At 42.7% G+C, this 24,536-nt stretch overlaps 1 protein-coding gene across 7 annotated transcripts in view; it reads left to right on the forward strand.

The window, feature by feature from the left end:
• Nucleotides 1-24,536, forward strand: part of TRAPPC9 (trafficking protein particle complex subunit 9) — a 588,199-nt gene that overhangs the window by 60,954 nt on the left and 502,709 nt on the right. For 5 of the 7 annotated variants that reach the window (XM_073230280.1, XM_073230285.1, XM_073230286.1 and 2 more), the window contains exons 6-7: nucleotides 11,111-11,262; nucleotides 16,173-16,298. In XM_073230280.1, the coding sequence (XP_073086381.1) occupies nucleotides 11,111-11,262; nucleotides 16,173-16,298 (278 nt within the window). The remainder of the gene's footprint in view (nucleotides 1-11,110; nucleotides 11,263-16,172; nucleotides 16,299-24,536) is intronic. The other 2 variants (XM_073230281.1, XM_073230282.1) reach the window with 1 other exon arrangement.

Below are 24,536 nucleotides of genomic sequence, written 5' to 3' on the forward strand. Positions count from 1 at the left end.
TCTTAGGTAGTTTTTTGATTACCGATTCAATTTCGTTGCTGGTAATCAGTCTATTTAGATTTTCTGTTTCTTTCTTGGTCAGCCTTGGAAGGTTGTATTTTTCTAGAAAGTTGTCCATTTCTTCTAGGTCATCCAGTTCGTTAGCATAAAATTTTTCATAGTACTCTCTAATAATTCTTTGTATTTCTGTGGTGTCCATAGTGATTTTTCCCTATTTGTGATTCTGTTTATGTGTGTAGACTCTCTTTTTTTCTTAATAAGTCTGGTTAGGGGTTTATCTATTTTGTTTATTTTCTTAAAGAACCACCTCCTGATTTCATTGATTCTTTCTGTTGTTTTATTCTTCTCAATTTTATTTATTTCTGCTCTAATCTTTATTATGTCCCTTCTTCCACTGACTTTGGGCCTCATTTGTTCTTCTTTTACCTCGTTTGTTTTTATTACTGAATATCACCCTATATGGATATACCACTTTTTATTTACCCACTCATCATTTGGTGGACATTTGGATTGTTTCTACTTTTTGGGTATTATTATTAATGGTGTTGTTAGTGTGTGTTTGTGTGGACATATGTTTCAGTTCTCTCATATATATGCCTAGGAAGTGGATTTGCTAGGTTATATCGTAACTCAATGTTTAACTTTTTGAGGAACTGCAGGTTGTTTTTCAAAACATTGCACCATTTCACATTCTTGGCAGCAGTGTTCGAGAGTTCCAGTTTCTCTACATCCTTGTCAACATTTGATATTATCTTTTTGACTAAAGCCATTCTAGTGAGTGTGAACTGGTAGAGCAGTGTAGTTTTGATCTGATTTCACTGACCATCTTTTCATTGTGCTTATTGACTATTTGTATGTTTTCTTTGGAAAAATTTTCTTTCTGCTCCTTTATCTATTTTTTATTTGAGTTATTTGTCTTTTTCTTAGTGAGTGGTAAGTGTTCTTTTTTAGTTTAGATGCAACACCCTTATCATATTTATGATTTGCAACAATTTTTTTCTTATTCTGTGTGTTTTTTTCACTTTCTTGATGATGACCTTTGAAGCATCGAAATTTCAAATTTTGATGAAGTCCAGTTTATGTTTTCTTTTTTGCTTGTCTTTTTGGTAGCATGTCTGAGATCAATGGTATTTCATACAAATTTTACATATAAAGCAATTTAATTCTTATAACAATTTTAGGAAATAGTTACTGTGTCATCCCTAGACTCTAGATGAGAAAACTGAGATGCAGAAAAGGTCATGACTTGCTCAAGATTACAGCTAGTAAGTGGTGGTGTGGGATTTGAAACCCATGAGTTTGTCCCTGGTGTCTTTTCTCTTAGCTACCACACTTAATCCTTTCTATAGGAATCATCTCTGCTCTTTGCCTATTTGATTTCTTACCAGATGTCTTCCTTATTGGAGACCTCTCCTCTTTGTTTACCTTGAAGAGCTCAAGGTAGATTTTTTCAGGTGTAATGTAGGTGGAAGCATTGCGATCCGGGGTTTCTGCACTGCTTACCCTCCAGTGGGGATCGTTGCTGACGGACCTGACGAAATCATGCTGTAGTCTTTCCTGGTTGTTGCATTCAAAGTAGAGTCATGGTTGCAGAATGTTCAGAGAAAGCATTTGGCTGATTTCATTTCTCTAACCAATAACATAAAAACCCCTGTGTTGAAATAGATTGTAAGTCTCCCAGAATAGGGTCATTGTCTTCTTTATATTTCATTTGCTCATAGTGTCTACAGTGCCTTTTGTCCAGCAGATTAGTTAGAACGTGGTGTTCATGAGTCATCATCTGTAGTGACAGAATTTTGACAGCGGTATCTGTAATTCATTTCACAAGGGAAAAGATATTATAGAAATACCTCTCAGATCTGTTTTGATGCCTGGAACTGTGAGAAGAGTTCCATAGACCATACGAAGTTATTTTCGTCTGATTTTAGATTGGTCTTAGACACTTTATGGTTACATAGCAGAGTCAGTTCATTAACTAGATTTGACAAGAGAAGTGTAATATTGATTATTTGCCTTAATTAAAGCATTCTGCCGTGGTTAAATTAATTAGTGCCCTGAGTAAACAAAAATAAATTTGCTTATATGTGACATGGGGGCAGACTTCCTACATATATATTTCTGTCTGTTATTCAGAGCATTTTTGTGGCTCTTCAACAATGTTCTAACTTTAGAATCCAGTTTAAAAAATCATCACTTTGTCTAGTGCAGTTTGTACTGAGTTTATCCTGTCTTATGCACAGAATTTCACTGTCTCCTAAGAGAAGATTTTCTTCTCATTATACTGAGTTAGTGTCAGAGTTATAACTGATTTCTAGGCCTTTCCTCTCTGTGTGTTTGACATTGCCTATCAAATATGATTTTCCTTCATTTCTTGAGTTTTCATTTTTCAGTTAGATTTTTGAAAATGAATTGTTTTAATTTACTTAAATTTTCCTAGAAACTTGATGTGTTTATACTGTTAAATTTTCAATTTATGAAAGACTTAAATGCACCTTGTTTGTAAGTGTAGTTGACCCTTCAACAATATGGGTTGAACTGCTGTGTCCACTTATATGTGGATTTTCTTCAATAAACATAGTGGAAAGTTTTGAAGACTTGTGACATTTGAAAAATTTTTCTTTTTCTAGCTTACTTTATTTTAAGAATACAATATGTGATTCATATAATATACAAAATGTGTTAATCGACTGTGTTATCAGTAAGGCTCCTGGTCAACAGTAGGCTATTAGTAGTTAAGTCTTTTTTGAGAGTCAGAAGTTATACATGGATTTTTTACTATGTGGAGGGGTCAGCATCCCTAACCCCTGTGTTGTTCAAGGGTTAACTGTAGTTATTTTTTACTAGGTATTTATTTACCTCTTTATAATTAATACTTTTTTCCATGAGTAAGTATTAATTATTTTTGAAATTACCTATTTTTGCTTATTGTAAAAGTCATGTTCATTATAGAGAATTTAGAAAATAAAGATAGGCAAAATAAATAAATTTAAAAATCCCCTCTAATCTCTTTATCTAGAGATAAGTTGTAAGTTTTGAAATCAGGAAGGTAAGTCCTCACCTTTGTTCTTTTTTTTCAAACTTGTTTTGGTTATATTATGGTTCCCTTGAATTTCCATATGGATTTCAGGATCAGCTAGTCAGTTTCTACAAAGAGCCCAGCTGTGGTTTTGGTAGAGATCACACTGAGCATTGCCGTTTTAAGAACATTAAGTCTCCTGATCCATGAACATGGGATGTGCTTCCATTTATTTAGGTCTTCTTTAATTTGTTTCAACAATGTTTTGTGTTTTCAGAATATCATTTTATACTTTTTTAAATTGAATTTATTCCTGAGTATTTTATTATTTTTGGTGCTATTGCGAGTGGAATGGTTTTCTAAATATCATTTTCAGATTGTTCATTGCAAGTGTACAGAAATACAATTAATTTTGTATATTGATCTTATGTCCTGCAACCTTTCTGAACTTGTTTTTTAGGGCTAATAGCTTTTTAGTGGATTCCTTAGGATTTTCTGTATGCAAGATCATGCCATCTAAGAACAGAAATAGTTTTGCATTTTCCTTTCCAACCTAGATGAGTTTTATTTAATTTCTTGTCTAATTGTAGCTGTAACTTCCAGTTCCTTGATGAATAGAAATGGTGAGAGAGGACATCTTTATCTTACTCCTTATCTTAGGGGGAAAGCATTTAGTCTTTTACCATTAAGTATGATAATAGCTGTAGATTTTTCATAGGCATTTCTTGTTATAATAAGAACATTCTCTTCTATTCCTAATCTGTTCAGTGTTTTTATCTTCAAAGGGTGTTGACTTTGTCAAATACTTTTTTTATACCTACGGAGATGATCATATGGTTTTTGTACTTTATTCTACTGATACGGTATATTATATTAATTGATTTTTGTACATTAAACCAACCTTGCATTCTTGAGAAAAATAGCACTTGGTCACATTGTATAATCACCTTATATGTTACTGGATTCAGTTTGCTAGTATTTTATTGAGGATTTCTGCATCTATATTCATAAGAGATTTGGGGCTTTGTTATCTTTTGTTTTGATGTCTTTTTCTGGTCTTGGTATCAGGGCAATATTGGCCTAATAGAATGATTTGGTTAGTGTTGCTTCCTCTTATATTTTTGGGAAGAATTTGTGAAGAATTCGTGTTAATTCTGAAACATTTGGTAGAATTCACCAGTGAAACCATCTGAACATGGGCTTTTCTTTGTGGGAAAACTTTTGATTGCTGATCCAGTCTCTTTATTGTTATGGGTCTATTCATTTTTTCTGTTTCTTCAGTTTGTTTGGTAGTTTGTGTCTTTCTAGGAGTTGGTTATTTCATCCAGGTTATACAATTTAGTGACATGTAATTGTTCATAATATTCCCTTATAATCCTTTTCGTTTCTGTAAGGTTGGTAGTAATGTCATTTCTTTCAGCCCAGATTTTAGTATTCTGAGACTTCTGTCTTATTTTCTTGGCCAGTTTGTCAATCTTACTGATCTGTATTTTAAAGAATCACCTTCTGGTTTTGTTGATTTTTCTCTATTTAAAAAAAATATCGGTTTCATTTATTTTTGCTTCAATAATCTTTATTATTTCCTTCCTTCTGCTTGCTTTGAACTTAGTTTGCTGTTCTTTTTCTAGTTTCTCAGGTTATTGACCTGAGATTTTTTAAAGTGGGTATTTAAAGCTATAAATATCCCTCTAAGCACTGCTTTTGCCTAGTCCTGTTTTTGATATATTGTGCTTTTCACTCAGCACAAAGTATATTCTGATTTTGCTTGTGATTTCTTTGAATGAGTTGGTTATATAGGTGTATGCTATTAAATTTGTAAATATTGGTGAATTCCCCACATTTCCTTCTGTGGTTGGTTTCTAATATAATTCTGTCATAGTCAGAGAACATATTTTGTGTGATTTCAGTTCATTTAAATTTTTTGAGATATGTTTTGTGATCTAGCATGTGGTCTGTCCTGGGGAGTGTTCCATGTACACCTGACAAGAGCACATGTTCCGCTGTTGCTGGGTTGGGTGGAACGCTCTGTAGATGCGTGCTAGGCCTACTGGCTGAAATACTCTGTTCTTTCTTTATTTCTGCTATAGGATTTTCCTCCATCTTCTTTCAGCCTGCTTAGCGCCACAACTCCTCCAGTATTTCTTCCTGGGTTGATTCCTCTTTAATTCTTTTGAGGATGTATGTCCAGTCTTATTCCAGGACTTCTGTTTCCTTGGGGAAAAAAACCCTTTTACTAGACTTGGTTCTTTATTGGGGGTGTGGCAGCGGTCACGGCGCTTTGTGGCTTCCTTGCTGCAGTGCACACTGCTGTGACCCCACATTCCCAGGGCCCAGCCCTGGCACCTCGTGTGCAGGAGGGGCACAGTGGGTGTTGTGAGTGGAAGAATGACCTCTCTGCCTGTGGCTTATGATCTTAGTTTGTCATTTATCTTCTCTGTTTTCACTTATCTTCCCAATTGTGTATGTCTTAGTGCTCCTGTGTCTGCTGAAACACCTCCCAATTTAATAGACTTGCTTTGTAATTGAACTGACCAGAATCCCGATTTGTTTTTTTTACTTTTGATTTTGATATAACTTAAAAGTTAACAAAAATTTCAAGTTTCAAGAATGGTATAAAAAGTACCCTGGTATGTTCTTCATCCATATTCACCATTATCATCTGCTTTATTATTTGATCTCCATGTGTATGCATATATTTTTAGGTGCCATTTGAGAGTAAGTGCAGACCTGGTGACCACACCAGTGCATATTTCCTGAAGACAAGGTCATTCGCATACATAAACACAGTGCAGTGATTATAATGAAAAAATTTAACACTGATGCAATACCCTTGTCTGCTCAATTCTGGCAACTGTCCCAATATAGCAGTTATATTTCTGAGCCAGGATCTAGCCCAGGATCACACATTGCATCTAGTTTCCATGTCTTTTAGTATCATTTAATCTGGAATAGTTTCTCATCCTTTCTTTGTTTTTTATGGTGAAGAGTACAGACCATTTATTTTGTAGACTGTTCCTCAATTTGGGTTTGCCTAAACTGATTCATGATTATGAGATTATGCATTTTGCCAGGGTTGGGGGGCTCAGAATAAGTGATGTTTCTTAAGTGCATTATTATCAGGAGGCCATATGGTGTCATCATATGACAAACCACACAATGTTGGTTTGTCTCATTATGGGTGATAACTTTGTTGGTTAAGGTAGGGTTTGCTAGGTTTCTCCAGTGCAAAGTTACTATGTTTCCTCTTTGAAATTAATAAGTAATTTATAGCAATATACTTTGAGACTGTAAATATCCTGTTTCTTATCAGACTTTCACCTACTAGTTTTGGTATTTACTGAGCATTTTTATCTGAGTCGGTTATTACTATGATGGTTGCAAAATGCTGGTTTTCTAACTCCATCCTTCCTTATACAAACTTATTCATTAGCATTCTAATGTAAGAGCTATCCCTTTCTCTGCTCTTTGTCTCTTTCTTCCTCCTTTCCTTCCACCCGTCCACCCACCCATCCAGTCGTCATTACTGTGGACTTACGGATCCTTACTTTATTCAGTGGGTTCTACTTAATTGCTGTCATTCTTTATTTTGTAGCCCATTGGCTAGATTCGGCCTGTGGATGCTCTTCAGGCTGGCTCCTGAGTCCTTCTGATATGTTCCCCATAATTTTTTGAGGGCTTCCTTACTTTCTGAATCAAGGTATTTAGGCTCATTTTGTACTTTCCCTATCACAGCTCTGAAGTCAGCCATTTTTCTAAGGCATTCTAGCTCCTTCTGTTGGAGAGTGGTATTTACAAGCCAAGATCCGGGCACAAATATGCCCGTTGTTACTGAGGTCTGTGGCTTCTTGGCCCTTGGAGATGTTCATACCGTTATCTGGGGTTCATACTGATCTCTCCACTCCACTTCCCAGTACCAGGTTCTTTCTTGACTTCCCCTGTTTTATATTTATGTTTTCTTTCTCCAACAGTGAGAAATCTGGCTCTTAGGCTTATCAGTGTATTTACTCATTTTCTCAGTCCTACAATACATGGAGCATAGTTTCAGAATTACCAACCAATGTCACTGTAGAAACAAACCTCTAAGTAGAGTTCAGAGATTGTTTGTGGTTCTTTTTGTCTTTATACTAAGGGTAGATACTCAAGACACTGTGAGCAGAAGTGGCTTGGGTTTATTCTTTCATTCTCCCTCCTAGTGTAACTATGCTATTTGTTTGAAATCTAGTTAGGCTCCTTTGTTTCTGTTTGTATGCCATTATAGTGTTCTCTTACCTTTACTGATTTTTTAAAACTGTATAAAATATGAACATACTTCCAAAAGTCAAAACATAAAAAGAGGTCTACGTAGAGAAGTGTGGCTTCCTCTCTAGTCCCTCCCACCTCATTCGCACCTGCTCCTCCTTGCAGGTAACTAATCTCATCTGTTCCTGGCTTCTCCCTCTAGTTTTTCTTTTTTTAATTATTGTTTTAAAAAATAAGTAGATCAATGTTCTTATTTCTAGTTTTTGTATAAAAGGTAGCATGTTACATATATTCTTTTGTACTTGGCTTTTAAAAATAATTTTGTCTTGTTTACCAACATGTCCTGGAAATCAGTCCTTATCAGCCTATGGACTTCCTCATCCATTTTTACTGCTGCATAGCCCACTGTATGCGTGCACCATTATTTAGTTTAACGAGTCCTTAATGTGTGGACGTTTTAGTTTTTCCCAGTATTTGGTAATTACAAATGATCCTGCAGTGAATAACCTTGTACGTGTGCATTTTTGTATTGTTGGAATTGTGTTTTCCACAAAGATTTCTACAGGTGGAATTACTGGGTCAGAAGGTAAACATACATATACATTAGATTTTGCCAAATTCCTCTTCTCGTAGGTCGTGCCGTCTGTGTCCACAGCAGCGGTGCATTAGAGCACCTTTTCTCCACAGGTTTGCCAGAACAGCCTGCAGTGAAGCTTTTACATTTTTGCCAATTAGATATGTGAGAAATGGTATCTCTTATTATTAGTGAAGTTGAACATCTTTTAAATGTTGAAAGGCCGTTTTTATATTTTTCTTTTATGAATCATCTGCTCATGTCTTTTGCTCATTTTTTCTTGTTGACTTTTTCATTTTCTTGCCTTCTCAGTTTTTATGACCTCCACATCTATTAGGCATATTGGCCCTTTGTGATACACATTGCAGGTATCTTATCTCAGATCATCATTTATGTTTGAGCTTTGTGTATGGTGTTTTTGCTATATTTTTACATCTTTGAATTTATTAATTTTTTTTTATTGCTTCTGGATTTGCATCATAGAGAATCTTTCTCTATGTCTAGGTTTTAGAAGAGTTCACTGTTTTGAACTTCTTTTATGGTTTTATGTTTTGCATGTGGACCCTAGGTCACTGGAGTTTATTTTCGTGTTTGGTGTGAGGTGTGGGTCTGATCTTCTCTTCTCCACGTGGCCACCTCAGTGTCCCAGTGCTGTTCATTAGCAGCTCCACCTTTGCCCCTGTCTTTGAGCTGCTGGAGGAGTTTATCATCTGTTTGTCCAGTTTAACATCCAGCCTGACTGGCAGCGCTGCTGACCTCCCATGTCCCCCGCAGCAGGGACTCTGGTATCCCCGTCGCAGGGGACAGCAGACACGAGCGACCCGGTCTGGGGCCAGCCTGCTGGCTGTGGCTGGGCCCTTGGCCACGGGGGGCGGCCCTGTCCGAGCCCCGCCGCTCTCTTCTCTATGGTGTGGCCTGCCTTCTGCCGCCTCATCTGTTTCTGCTTTATTCCCTCTTATTTCCGCTGTGTCTCTCTGTCTGTGGACTTGCAGGTCTGCGCCTTGCGTGTCGTCTTGCTCGTGATGGGGACTCCGCGGCTCTCTCGAGACCGAGTGAGTGAGCCATTGTTGGACGGACACCTGAGAGCCCTTGGGATTGTGTTTTTTCCCAGCTTTTTCTCTCCTTCTTCTTATGTATGCCCTTTCTTTCTCCTTCTCCCAGCCTGGGTGTCAGCCTGCCTGTGGCATGGGTATTTCCTTTCTGTGACCGCAGGCTGGGATCTTGGTGATGCCTCATTTCTCTGGTTCACATTCATGTTACCTGTGGGCTGTCCATGCTTAATGGATGTCAGGAAAGCCCACATCTGCCGCATACCAGTACTCTTAGAGCCTGTTCTCCTTTACTGAGCGAAACCGACACAGTCTGGCCCTCTAAGCTCCCTTGCGAGCCAGCTTTTGTCTTCCTGCGTGTGACGTGCTTCGACGGTCACTTGCGTGGCGTGTGCCCCCGGGGCCGGGCCGGTCATCGCGTGAGCCCTCGCTGCTGGGGGCGCCCTTTCTCTAGAGGCAGAGGGAGCGTTTGCTCCCTGGTGGGGCTGCTTAGGTGGGAGGAGGCGCCACGAGGGGGAAGGAAGGGCCTTCGCCACCCTGCCCGCCCTTCCTCCAATGAAGACAGGAAAGCTGCAGCAATAGAAATTGTTAGAGTTAACGAGATAAAGCATTTATCATTTATTAAGCATTACTTTATCCAGAAACAAATGTGTTGTACACGTGAAGACACAAAGCGTGGCGGTGCAGTGGCCTGGGACGTGAGCCCGGGTTCGAGTCCTGCTCTGGAGTCACTAGCTCTGTGATCTGGAGAACCGGGAAGAGCCCCTCCCTGTCCTGCTGGACTGGGCACACGAGGAGCTACTTTCCCGGGGAGCTGCTGGCGTTGTCGGTGGGAACGCGCGTGCAAGTCCTCAGCACGGGCTCCGGTCCCTTGGAAGTGCGACGCGGCGTGGCTTTTGCTGTACTGGCGTGTAAGCCCTGTAGGCCTCGCTGCCCCACAGGGGTCCTGGGGGCTTGGGGGCAGAAGCCTCAGTTCTGTAAGCATCCAAGGATTGTGTGTGTGGAATATTTTTTGAGTCGATTTGGCCTTGTTGATTTGAATCTGTTCTTTAAAAAGTGATTTTTTCTAGCACGCCCTTTTATTATTTATAGTTCTACCTTCTCTTGCTGTGGTTTTCACAAAGTCTGCAGGAAACAAAACCCTCAGCCGCCTGCCTCTTCATAGTCTCTGTTGTGGGTCTGTGTCGCCCACTGGAAGACGATTCGCATAGGACATTTCCTTTGTTCCCCTTCCCTCGGAGTTTCCTGGTCTGTGTGCCTGTCTGTCACCTGCCCATTTACCCATCTATCTACCCACTCATTCTTCTGTCTTGTTCCAAAAAGCATTTGAGTCAGCTTATGGGGTAACTGACTACCGAATGAGCAGGTGAGGAAAACTGGCCCCAATTAGACAGCCAGGGAAGGAGATGGGCTTGCGGGAGCGTTGCAGGCGGTGGGAGATGCCTGCCTTCCTTCTGTGAGTCACAGAGGCTGACAGCCACCATGTGTCTGGGCCTCCCCGCTAACCTGAGGAAACGGGCTTTATGGGGGACGCTTGCTGTCAGGGAGATAAACAAGGGGCTCAGGAGACGCCCTCCCTCTGCCGCTGAGGCTTGGGAGAACTTTTTTGAGTATTCTATGACAGAAAAATATTTCATCTTTCTTTCAGTCGGAGTTCTGTGTAGCTGGTTACATTCTATAATTGGAAATTTCTCTGGAACTCTTTCCTTTGTGAGTTTGATGTCTAGGGAAATTAGGTGGTTTTGCTTATTGACGGGTTGGCCAGACGTAGAAAATGACAGCCGCAGAAAGGAGACTAGTATTTATAAATTATATATTTTTTAGTGCTGTACAGCTCTGAAAATGCTTTCATACTGTTTTTCTCCATTTGAGGGTCTGGTGTGGTCCTCTGCACGCTGGGGGCTGAAAGCTGTGAGCTGATGTGTGCGAACTGCATTGTCTTCAGGACAGAGCTAGTTATTGTGGACATGTTACTTTCATATAATGCATTTCATGTCCTTTAATAAAAGTTTCAGCAGGGAGGAAAACTTATTCTGAGTTAATTAATATTTAATACAATGCTTTGATGGTAGGACTATTATAGGGAGTCTCTAAGCTATGAAGGCTTTAAAAACGGGTTCGTTATTTAAACTGCAGTAGAGAATATTTAAGTTTTATCTTATTTGTGCCCTTCTTTTAAACTGACAAAGAAACAAGACAGAAAAAGCAAAAGATTATTTCATCTTTTTCCAGATCCTTTCTTCTCTCCCTCTCGGCTTGCAGGTGCTCTCACCACCAACGGCATAAATCCCGACACCAGTGCCGAAATCGGACGTGCTAAGAACTGTCTTAGTCCCGAGGACATAATCGAGAAGTACAAGGAGGCCATTTCCTATTACAGCAAGGTGATTCCACTGCCTTGTGAATCCTTCACGTAGTTGCACTGTTTCCATCAGAAGTTCCTACATTGCACCCCAGAGTGCTGCTCTGCCTACTGAGTATCTGTTTCTACAGGTGTTCGTGTGTCCTTCCCTAAGGCCTGGTACTGTGTACCAAAAAATGTTTTTGTTTCCTTAATCAAAAGAATATATATTTAATTATATTAATGTCATCATAATAACAGTGATGTTTGGAAAAAGGGGGAAAAGGCTGTCATTGTCCCAATACTCAGAGATAATCAATGTTAACATTTTAATATCTATATTCTGGTTTGTTTCCCGAAGTATGTTATCTTTTTTGTACAAAACGGTGGGCAGTCTGTACTTACTTACTGTGTGTAGATCTACAGTTTTCATTTGGCATGTGTTTTTCAATGTTATAAAATCTCCCACGGCATGATTTTTAGTGACCTGTATCACAGGACATCTTGTGGATGCACCGTTCTTTTTACTTTGGACTTAAAAATAATTCAAATTCCGAATAAACTTACAAAATACTGAAAAAAAGGACTCAAGTTGTACGGAGGAGTGGGAGTGAGTAGAAAATGAGAGCCCCCCACCTCTTCTACACTTACACTTGTTGAGTGTAACAAGTATTAACAATCTGGTTCGCAATATATTTTTCATGGTTTTTGTGCCTAAGACACATGTATATACATGTGTATGTGTGTTCTCCTTACAAAAATGAGGCCACACTGTGTGTTATTCTACAGCTTGCTTTGTTCACCCAGAGATCCACTGTAGATGGCTGCCTGCTTCAGACCTGCTTGATACTTGCAAGTAAGATAGACAAGTCTTCTGAAATATGCATGTAGCCATTTATTCTTTCACACCTTTAGTGAGGGACTAGCATGAACTAGGCATGGGGTGCCTACCGCGCCCAGAATGTGATGAGATTGCTGCTCCTCTGGAGCTCACAGCCTGCCATCATTTGCTTAGTCACTATCTTGTTGATGGATTCTTAGGTTTTCTCACTCTCTCTGGTTATGACATTTACATTTACCATAGGTTACTTTCAAGTTACTCCCCAAATTTCTTCTCTAATAGGGAATGAAAAGATATACAATTATTTATTTAAACAATTCTCTATTACTGAATAGCATTTCATTTCAATTTTTCTTCCCAGTATTATAAACAGTGATGTGATAAGGGCCCTGATAGATAAATCTTTCTGGACTGATTTTTTTACGGGTGGCCTTGAGTCGGAGTGCACATGATTTCTTTAGAGTTCACATGTGTGGTACCATATTGTCCTCCAGAAAAGTCAACAGTTTGCACTCCCACAAACAAATGCCAGCTATTGTATCCTTTTAAAATATTTGCCAGTGTGATGGGAAAAGTCATTTTTCATTGTTTTAGTTTGTATTTGATTACCAGTGAGATACTGAACATTTCACTTGTTAGCCAATTGCATTTCTTTTATGAAGTACTCGTTTGTGTCCTTTGCACACATTTAAGTTGGGGCGCTCATCTTGTTGCTTTCTGGTAGCTCTTTACGTGTTGTGGGTATTCGCCTCTCGCCTCTCGTTGATGTATGTTGCAAATATGTTTCTTCATGCTGCTTGCCTTTGATTTTTCCTTTTCCTCTCTCAGTTTTTTCTCTTTCATTGTGGTCAAAAAAGTGTTTCTAATATAGTATATATTTTCCTTGTGGGTTTAACTTTTGGTATTATGCTTAGAAATACCCTCTTAATAATAGAATAAAACTCTTTTTCCCAGTTTTTTTTTTTTTAATCTCCAAAATGGGGACAATACCAGTGCCCGTGTCCTTGGGTGTAGTGAGGATAAGCTGAGTTAAATATATGCAAAGTATTTTATTTGCTGTTGTTAACATTTAAAAAAACATTTATACCATTATCTATAATGTGCTTTGTGTACATGATGACATAGGAATACAAATTATGCTTTCTAGGGGATTGTCATTTTCTCACCACAATATACTGAATTCAGACTTTTTCTGTCCGACTTGAAATCCCTCCCGCACTGGCGCGCCTACTGGAGTCTAATTCTGACCCTTTTTCTCCTTCCTGCTGATCCGCCTTTTCACTCCAGCACCATAATATTTTACCTTTCATGGTTTCTTTCATATATAATAGTGTGTCTTCCTTTTTAAAGGTTCTTTCTTCCTATCCCAAATTTTCTTGGCGAGTATTGTGGCTTTATTATTTCTGAGGAATTCTGAACTATTTCAGAAATTCAAGTTAAAAAAATCAGATTGGCGTTTTCATGGGGCTTGTGATACGACTGAATTATTTTTAGGAAAACATGTCTCTACAAAATTGCTTTCCTCTATAGAAAAACTTAACGTCTCTATACTTACACATTTTAAGTCTCAATAGTGTGGTCATTTTCTTCATAGAGAGCATGAGCATTGTTTTTAATTTTTTCCTAGTTATTATATTTTCTTGGTAATTTTATGAATGAGATTTTTTTTGCCATTTTAGTTTTTAATTGCTTTAAGCTGATGTGTAGAAAGTCAGATTTTATTTATTTATTTATTTATTGAGGTATCATTGTTATACACTCTTATGAAGGTTTCACATGAAAAACAATGTGGTTACTACATTCACCCATATTATCAAGTCCCCCCCACAGCCCATTGCAGTCACTGTCCATCAGCGTAGTGAGATGCCACAGAGTCACTACTTACCTTCTCTGTGCTGCACTGTCTTCCCTGTGGCCCCACCTATACCATGTCAGATTGATTTTTAATACTCATTTTGTAACTGGCCGCTAAAAAATTATCAAATGCTTTTTCCAGAGCCCGTTTTTTAAAATCTGTCTCCAAGATTATCAAAACGATCATAGCTACGTTCTATAGATAGAGAGACGGATGGAGAGGTGGTGTGGCCGGTGTGAGCGCTTGCGGCAGCTTAGTGGCTGCCTTGGCGCGGAGAAGGGGCAAAGGGGCAGGCCGGGCCCGGGGAGGCCCTGAACGCGCGCAGAGACCGTGCGCGCCTGCCCTGCTGGCAGAGCAGGTGGGACCACTTCGCTGGCCATGTCTGATGGAAGGCCGGTCGCTGCCGCAAACAGGGGGTCACTGAGAATGGGAGACTTCATCCCGGCGGAGGCGCTGCTCTGCCGTGGGCCAGCAGGGGAGCCAGGCGGCCCGAGGGTGAGGAGCGGCAAGGGCGGACTCCGGGGCCAGGCGGAGCTGAGTTTGAATCTCTCCACTACTGTTTCCTGGCCCCTGAGTTTAGCCAAGTTATGACCTCTTTGAGCTCCAGTTTTCTTGTTTCTCAAAATGAGGAAATTAAGGCCTGTTATGCAGAGTTTTTAAATCAGGGTAAATGACATATATATATATAAATAAAATATGTATGTATATATACTTATGAATATTATGCCAAGTAAAGCGACAGATCATCAATCAGTAAAATAGTGGTTATCGTCCCTTTTTCCTTAATTCAGTATTTCACAAGACCTCGGGGGTGTGGGGGGCCCCCAGCGGCTAAGGAGTGAATGATGCGAGGAGGCCGTGAGCCAAGCGCCCTGCCCCGTCTAGCTGCGCTTCATTGCTTGGCTTCATTCACGTCTCCTCTCCTTGTCTTTGCTCTCCCACCTCCTCCAGGAGAAGAGCCTGAGGCCTTCCCGTGCTGCCCAGGGCCCGAGTCAGGGGGCTTTTCAGGTTGGCCCATCACTGACATGCCAGTGATATACAAGAACTGTGCCCTCCCTTCCCAGATCTGACTGTGCTTGATTCTCATGCACCTGCACGTGCGTCCCACTCGCTGCGGGAGAAGCACACCTCCGTTGGGTTCTCATTCACTGAGAGTGACCGTGGAGTCCCTTAAGCAGACTCCTGCTGGCTTTATGAATGCTTTTTGATTGGATTTCTGGTCTGTGGCCAAGGGGATCACCTTCTGTGAGAAGAGATGACATGAGGACACAGACGTTCTGCCGAGATTTCAGTGTCACCATGTTTTGAGCTGGAAGGAACTTTACATAGCATAGAGCCTTATGGCTTTTTATATGTGAGAAATTGAACTCCAGAGAGGTTAAGTGACCCATCAAAGTCACACAGAGGTAACATTTGGACTAGAACCTAGGTCTTCTGTCTTCTTGAATACAGATAAAAAGATAGCTGGGTTGGGAGAGCAGAGGCCCCGCCTTGTTTGAGCCCCAGTGGCTTGGCTGATTTCTAAGAGCTCACCTGACTACCTTCTGTCCACATAGCCTCTCCAGTGTCTGTAATGGAAGGATATTTCTGCCGTGGGGCATCAGCAGTGTTTGAGAGAGGCCGAGGGCAGCTGTCCTGGCTTAGAGCTACTTTGGGCAGACCCGTCAGAAGTGGAAGCAAGATTTGAGAATTCTCACCTGGTATTAGTATTGACTAGTGTGATGAAGTTCACAGTACTTTTTCTGTTTCACATTCTTCATTTGTCCTTCATCTGGGATCTGAGCAGCAGAAAGGAGTAACTCAGAGAGGAAATCAGAAAGGCATCCACCATTTAAGTACAGGACAGATACAGTGATACAGGGAGCTAGAATTTTTGCAACAAAGTAAAATGAACTTACAGCTACTGTGTTAAAGCTGCAGGTTGAGCTATTCTAAAAATGTTTTAGAGTTCAAGAGAGAAGTGAGAATGAATAGCAAAGTATCCATTGATAATATTTTGAGATTTTGTAGCCAGCTCTTGTTGAATTATTTGAATGAATGTAACTTATGTGCATGGGCATTTGTGGGTTCACTCAGTTCCTCCAACCTCTTTCGCCCCCATGAGGGACAGACCTTCTCGTACACCAGTTTCATGAGTTCTTGTGCTCGGGGAAGGTGCTGCCGCAGGGAGGCTGAGCCCCCAGGGTACAGCCATCAGGAGAGGACAGAAACGTCTTTCCCCTTGTTTTGACTGAGGGTCCTCTTTTTTCCCCTACAGTATAAGAATGCTGGAGTGATTGAGTTAGAAGCCTGTGTCAAAGCCGTGCGGGTGCTCGCCATTCAGAAGCGGAGCATGGAAGCTTCGGAGTTTCTCCAGAACGCACTTTACATTAACCTTCGGCAGGTGGGTGTGTGCTCCTGCCGGGGAGGAGGAGACGCAGTGCCCGGGACGGATTCACCGCTGATGCCCCTGGGTCTGCGAGGCTGGGATTCTTGCGGCACGGAAGCACTGCTGCGGCAGGACTTGGCATCCTATTAAGGCGGCTAGTTGTTTTACTTCCTTCTTACGGTAGTTAACTTTCAGAATTCAGAATTTGCTAGCTTTTGAGTTTTTTTCTCAAACTGGAGAAACAGCTCTGCCTCTTACTAGCTTTTCAACCTTGAACAAACTTGATCTCTTTCCTCACTTTTCTCACTTGTGATACAATTTCCATTTGTGACCCTGGGTGGGTTGTTCGTTTTATAAAATGTGAGCCTGTCACAGTACTTTGTATAGTTCAGTTTACACAGTAGGAACTCCACAAATATTAATTAAATCTGAAACTGGATATGTTTTTAATAAAACAAACACATCTGGCTATTTAGCTGCATGTTGCCTATGCAAAATCACAAACTTAATAGTCTAGAAAGATTTTAGGCATTGTGGGGAGAATTGGAATTACCATGGCCGGGATCTTCACTGATACTTGTCCACTGTGCATGTGCAATCCTAGCAGGCGTATGCTTGCACACATGTGGGCAATGAGTTATTATTGACTTTATATAAAGAGCTCCTCGCAGGGCTCTTGGTTGCACGGCTGCAGGAGAGCAGAGAGGCTGGAGGGGTGGCAGCGTGGAGGACAGAGACCGAGATGGCTGTGGGGGCGGGGAGGCCCAGAGGCAGAGAGCAGCTTGCTGCAGGCAGACTTGCCCCGAGGCAGATGGGATTCCAGTGTTTGACCTGCCACCTTGAGAGTGAAGCTGGAACCCTTTTACCCCATGTTCTGTTGTTGTGACTCAGTCTCAGTGAACCCAGAGTGAGCTTGCCTGGGACTGAAGCTCTTGCAATACAGCGTTTAGCTAACCTAACTTGGATTTTTATGGATAAGGCAACTGAGACTCAAAAGCAGTTTGCTTAAGGACCCAAGACCTATTGGACTACAGGTGCCTGTAATTCACCAGACCTTCACCGCGCACAGCCCGTGCTAGGAGCTGGGAAGGGGGTGAAGAAGGCAGCTACTGTCCTCCTTGGGCCCATAGTTTCATGGCAAAGAGACCTTCTGAAGTGGGGTGAGTAAGGAAAAAGGGGAGGTCCAGTGTGACAAAGAAACAGGTGGCCAAAGGAGGTGACCTGCATGGGTGGTGGGTAGAGGGTGTGGGGTCGGGGCCTGTGTAGGGCCGTGCGGTTCAGGCTGAGGTGTGAAGGATGAGCAGGAGGTGGTAGCGGGCACTCTAGGAAGGGGGGTCAGCGAGGCTGAGTCTGAGCCCAGAGAGCCTGTCCCCCGGGGCTGCAGAGAGCCCGAGGGGGGCGGTGGGGCCGGGAGCGAGCCCCAGCTGGAGGCCGTCCTCAGCCAGGTAAAGAGCTTGGGGTTCGTTCTAAGAACAGTGGGTGTTAAAGAAGAGGCCTGAAAAGCCCAGGAGGGATGTGACCCCGTTTGTCTTGAGTGGGTGAGGGTGATGGGTCAGTTTGGACCTTGAGGGGTCCAGGTGAGCAAGGCCGACTGCTTCCACCTGAGTGCTGGCACTGCCGGGACAAAAGTGGACAGACTGGAAACGTGTTCAGGTGGTAGAAGGAAGGGATTATGTCTGTGTGAGGCCCAGGTGGAGCAGTGCCCAGATTTCAGGTAGTGTTCCGGGAAGGGGGAGCTGCGGAGGGCGCTCTGGGGGGACGATTCAGTCAGGGATATAACGAAGACGTAGACATGGGTGTGCCGGGCTCAGGTGGGAGAGGGTCCAGGGGGAGGGGTGGGAAGAGAGGCCTTAAAACCCCTGTGCGTCCCCAACACCCGAAAGGTGTGAATCATCAGCCACTCATGCCTCTACCACCCAGATTTAGCCCATTAACATTTTGCCATATTGACTGCAGAGATTCTTAATTTTTTTAAATAGAAATAAAATAGAAGCAACAGTTAACATCTTAGAGTTGATGTATATCCTCGTACACATGTTTGATAACTCATGTTTATAAGCATAATCTATAAAAAGACAGATGTTTTAGCTCAGTGGTTACAGAGGAGTATACCCTGCCGGGGCCTGAATCTGGTGTCACCCACTCGGGCGAGGTTTTCAGCCTCCCTGCCTCCACTCCCTCTTCTGGAAAGCGTCTCGCTGCCCCTTGGGGCCCTCGCCGCAACTGAGGTCCTAGATCCAACATCGGGAGGAGGCTCTGAGGGTGGCACAGGAGTGACCACTGTCGGCTGAGCACCGAGCGAGGGACAGAAACAGGACAAAGCCAGCAAACTGTGGACCAACCAAAAAGCCAGGAGATGGAAGAACCGCAGACTGCTTCGGGCCCCGTGGTGTAAGGGCCTGGGTGCCAGCATGGCAGTCATTTGGTGACCCGAGTGATGTACTTCCTGCAGGACAGTGAGGGGGAAAGATGCGTATGAGGAGGCTGGGTGGGACCCTGGTATGTCCTGAGTAACAGCGGAGATGTCTGGCCTCCGCAGGTTGGCAGGCAGTGTGGTCCCCGAGGGAATGTGGCCCCGGAGGCACCTTGAGGCCAAGCAGCAAAGTCCAGTGGGCTTGAGGTCAACCTCACCTCTGCTGCATGAGCTACGTAACCTTGAGCAAAATCACTCTGTCTCTCTCTAACTTCTCATCTTCTCATCTGTGAGGTGATGGAGTAACAAGCCTGCAGGCTGATTAGAAGGATTACTTTAGGTGAGACATCTGTGTCCAGCACTGTCTTGGTGTCTGCCCTACGACGAGGTTACACAGCAGCTGTTGTTAAAATCAGATCGGGGCTTAGAGGGATGTCTTAGGGAAGGAGTGAAGGACGGGTCATGCTTTTCAAACGGATGCTTAGACGGCCTGATGCTGGGAACCTGCGGGCAGTTCGGTGGGGTGGGCTGGGAGGGCCTCAGAGGACCCAGCGCCTCAGGGCTTGCTTGCCCTTACAGCCTGGAGTTGCCTTTGCAAATTATTATTGAAAATTTAGACTTGCTCTGAAGCTATTTCCACAGGTGGGTATATAAATACACTTATTTCATAAAGCAAAATGTGTTTACTTAAAATGTGCTGGAATTTGCTGCTGTTTGGACCAGCTTTTCTCTGTTTGCTCCGTCCTCACGGGCAGCCCTGGGGGCCCGCAGAGGTGCACCGGGAGGGGTGAGCGCTGGTCCCTGGGGCGCGCGAGCGCACGCGGATGCCCTTGCCTGCGGGTTTCCCCCAGCACCACACTTGGCTTTCAGTTGCTCATCTCCATGTTTTGTTTGCTGGAGGACAGACAGCAAAATAATGAGTTCTGGTGGGATTTTATAATAACAATCAAAGAGGATCTGTAGTTTTCCTGAAATAGACCAAGCTTTTAGTTCTTGATCAAGTGTGCTGCACTGTGGCACCGATGAGTTGTATTCATTCCTGGAATGATTCTGGCTAATGTGGACATTTTGGAAGGATGAGGTGTGGTCACTGCAGATGCCTTCTTTAAGAAGCCCCCTGCAGACATACAGCCGGTCAGCTGTGTGTTCAGGGTCAGAGGTCCTTGGAAGGGTGTCTGCATTGTGGGAGGGTTCAGGCAGAATCCCTCTTTTTTGTGTGCAGGAACCCGGATCGGCCTGTCTTCAGTTGCTCACCAGAGTAGGTTATGATCATTTTCTAGCATAAACAAATGGTAGCACACATTCCATTCTGTCGCTGGCTGTCTGTAAATCTGTGTATTGGACACGTAGATTTCACAGGCAAACAGCTGCAGGTGAGGGAAGGGCACAAACTCTGGTCCCCCAGATGCGGTTTATATCACCATTTCCTTCTCATGTGACTTCGGACTAGTGTGTCACCTCCCTTAGCCTGTTTGTGAGTCTGTATAATGGGGGTAATAATATGTACTTCTTTCTGGATTCGTTGTTGTTAAGTGTAAATAATACAGTGCAAGTAAAGTGGTAAATGCACTGTGTGGAACCTAGGAAGTGCTCAGTATGTGTGTCTACCCTCTGGTCACGTATGGATGCGGCAAAGGTAGCCCATGTTTGTTGTGGACCCGCCAGCAGATCCTGTGCTAGGCTGTGGGTTTGGTTAGTTCCTTTAGTGCTTGTAACTGTGTGCTAAGTGCAGTCACGCCTGCTTACAGAGAAGAAACCTCAGGCTGAAAAAGGGTTATGCAGTTTGCCCAAAGCCAGACCCTCGTGCAGAGGTGAAGTGGCCTCTGGGAAGCACGTTTGTGCACATTTTCCTTCACTGTACCAGAGGCTGCACACTAGGCACTGTGTTGATTGCTTCCCAGCCCTGGAACATTCCATGGGCGACAAAACAGACGTGGTTGCGTGCTGCTTGAGCTTCAAGTCTGGAGGGGAAGCGAGTGATAAATAGAGATACATAAAAATAAATGATTACAAACCATGATCAGGTCCGTAAAGGAAACATGCCTTGCCAGGCGGGACTGGAGGGTTTTCTGGTTGCGGCTGCTCTAGGGGCGTTAATCCCCATAAAGTGAGTTCTGTTACCACACAAAGACAAAAGGCAAAGCTGCTTTGTTATCAGGGAAACTGAAACTCATTGATCACACTACTAAGTCAGCAGCCAGCTGGTTACCCGCACTTAGCCAGGTGTAAACATGTCGGCCATAATCAGGGCAACTTTGCTAAGTAGCTTGTTGTACGCAGTCTTAGAGACGAGGAAACCGAGGCGCTGGGAGTTGGCTGCCTGCCCAGGATGACCTTGTAAGTACCAGCACTGGTGTGTAGATTGCTTTGCTGTTACTCTAAAGTTCAAACTCTGTGAACTGCATCAGATAGCTTCCCTGAGGTCATCCAAATGACTGAAATTAATTTCTTTATTAACAGAAAATTGCAAGTGACAAAAAGAGAAAGTGGTAATAAGGAACTGTTTGAAAAACGCCAACAGTTCACCAGCTGTGAGAACGTACTCTGGGACCCCAGCCCGATGCCTCCACAGGCCTGAGGTCTTGGAGTCGTCCTGAGCCAGGGAGACCATGCGGGCCAGGATACTGTTGACTGGAACCTGCGACTTCTTTGTCTCTGGTTAATTTTCTTTTCAAAGCCATTTAAATTGTATGCAGGCTACTCTGTTCAGATGCAAGAACGGCCTCTTTTAACTTCTTGATGCAGTTCCTTAATGAAGCTGTTGCCAAGGAAACCAAGCAAAAGCCTGCCAGATATGCACATAATAATTGTGACCTCAGAACTTTATGTCAATTTAAGCTCAAAATCAGAGGGGTGGGAAGACTCGAGAAAGGCTTTTTAAGACAGAAAGGGGCAAATAAAAGGGCACAGCATTGAAAGGCTTGAAACATTTCCACCCTGGCCAGCGGGGCACCTGGTGGTCAGGGTGGGTGTGGGGAATTCATAGCTGTCACAAAAAAAGAAAGGGTGGGATGGGGGCAGAGGAAAGTTAAGTTCCACATTGGAGGCAGGAACGGACAGGGAACTGGGACATTTCTGGCTGTGTGAGAGTCAGGGCCGTGGTGGACGCTCTTATGTTCAGGGAAGAGGACTTTTGTGGGGAACAGGCATAGAAAGAACTCCTTCTTGGTGGGAAGTCCGAGCTGCAGGGTGAGGAGCAGACCAGGCGGGCCCTGCGCTGGGCCGGGCCTCGGAGGAGGAGCTGCCGCGAGCTGGGGAGCCCCGGGAGCGATGAGGTGGGGAGCGGACTGGTGCCCAAAGGCCAGGCCCGGGGCTGCAGTGGGGCCACGGCACAGTCGTTGCCTGTGACGCAGGGAGGCATTGAGAAGGACGGCCAGTGATAAGGAGGCTCCGGAGTTTCCCACGGGGACACGCGCCGGCAAATGACGCAGATGTCTCTCCCAGGCACGCTGGCTCTTGTAGTTCGTCATCTTTCCCTGCAGCTTCGGCTGTCAGGAGTCTCAGGGGGGGATCTGCAGTCTCCCTTTAAGGATCACGCGCCCTTGGTGGCATGATCATGCTCCTTTAGGAGTTCTCCTCCCCCAGGCTTCATGTCACGATTCAGTCCTCAAGTTCTCTTCACCCTCGTTTTTGTCTTTTTGTTATTGTCATTAAGTTGTGTTTACAAATTGATTTAGATCTTTTTTAGCATGAGGCAGAATGTAAATAAATGCATAAACTGGCCACATCATAGACACATGGTTTTTAGGAATTGTAAGCTATTTACCTGGTAGTGACTTGAAAATGGAACCAAATTTTAAAATGATAAATTTTTAAAAAGAAAGGTTGGTAGACATGCATATCCCAGAGCAGGACTGTGTCTTACTCATCTTCATAGTCGCCATGCCCAGCATGAGGCTTTGTCAGAGACCGGGCACTGAGGGGTGTTTGCTGGGTGAGGGAAGTGGGGACAGTGAGGGGGCGTGACTTGTGCCACTGCACTCGCACATGCGGGCACCATGTCTGATGACAGCTACTGCTGGTGGGCGTGCAAGGAATTGTTCCAAGAGCTTTACATACGTTTCTTCACTTAATACTCAACTTCCCCCTGTGAGGTTATTATTTTGTATTTTTAATATACGTATATTTTTAATTAGAAAAATTTTATTTTGGAGAATTACAAGCATAGTACAATGAACACTTATACACCCTTCACCTGACAGGACAGTAGGTGTTCTTTTGTGCTTGACTTATTTACTTAGCATAATAGTTTCAAGGTTCATCAGTGCCGTAGCCTGTGTCAGTACTTGATCCGTGTTTATGGCCAGGTAATGTTCCACTGCGTGGCTGTGCCACATTCTGTTTACTCATCAGTTTATGGATGTCGGCTTGTTTCCACCTTTTGGCTGTTACGAATAATGCTGCTATGAATGTTGGTATATAAATTTGTGTGAGAACATATGTTGTCAGCTCTGTTGGGTACATGTCTAGGTGTGGAACTGCTTGGTCATATAGTAACCCTACACCTAGCCTTTTGAGGAGCCTTCAGGCGGTTTCCAAAGCAGCTGCACCATTGCACATCCTCTCTGGCGGTGTTTAAGGGCCCCAGTTTCTCCACCTTCTCACTGCCACTTGTCATGGTCCAACTTTTGGTTTTAGCCATGCCAGTGGGAGGTGAAATGTTTCATTTTGGTTTGCATTTCTCTGATGACTGATGTCATTGAGCATCTTATTGACCATTTATATGTCTATTTAAACCCTTTGCCAGTGTTTAGATTGCTTTTTGTTTTTTATCTTTTTATTGTTCAGTTGTAAGAGTTTTTATCTCCTGGATACTAACCTCTTATCAGATATATGCTTTGCAAAAATTTTCTCCTATTCTGTGAATTGTCACTTCACTTTTCTGGTGATGTCCTTTGCAGCACAAAAATGTTTAATTTTAACATAGTCCAGTTTACTTTTCTCTTATCACTTGTGCTTTTGGAATTGTATCTAGTAAGCCATAGCCTAACCAAAGGTCATAAAGATTTACTATATTTTCTTTTAAGAATTTTATAGGTTTAGTTTTTATATTTATGTTTACGATCAATTTTGTGTTAATTTTTGTTTATCATATGCAGTCGGGTTCAAATTCACTCTTTTGTGAGTGGCTGTCCAGTTACCCTCTGCTCCATTTGTTGAATAGACTCTTTTTCCATTGAGTGGTCTTGGAACGCTTGTGGGAAATTAATTGACTTTAAATGTAAGTTTTTTTTCCTGGATTTTTAATTCTATCTCCTTGATTTATATCTTATGCCAGTACCGCAGTGACTTAATTATTGTAGCTTTGTGGCAAGTTTTGAATTTGGGGAGTATGAGTCTTTTGACTTTGCCCATTTTCAAGATTGTTTTGGCTCTTCTGGGTCCCTCACACTTTCCTATGAATTTTGGGATGAGTGTGTCAGTTTCCCCGAAGGAGCCAGCTGGGGTTTTGATAAAGATTGCATCGAGTCTGTAGATCATTTTGGGGAGCTTTGACACCTTAACGGTATTGTCTTCCATTCCATGAACATGGGACGTCTTCCACATATTTAGGTCTTTTACAATTTCTTTCAGTCATATTTTATAGTTTGCAGTGCACAAGTCTTATACATTTTTGTTAAATTTATCTCATTATTTTATTCTTTTTAATGCTATTGTAAAAGAAAGGCTGAGCTTCTTTAAAGCAGGACTATGTATTTGTGTTTTCTAGGATTTTATGCATTGTGAACATGAGGTATATATTTGAACTGTTGTATTTTCAGTGAATCTATTTTCAACTGTTCTTTCCCCACCTCTGCCATTTTATAGATGAAAAACCAAGACTCAGGTTAACCTGAACA

This window comes from Manis javanica, chromosome 2 (genome assembly GCF_040802235.1).
Source record: "Manis javanica isolate MJ-LG chromosome 2, MJ_LKY, whole genome shotgun sequence".
Lineage (NCBI taxonomy): Eukaryota > Metazoa > Chordata > Mammalia > Pholidota > Manidae > Manis > Manis javanica.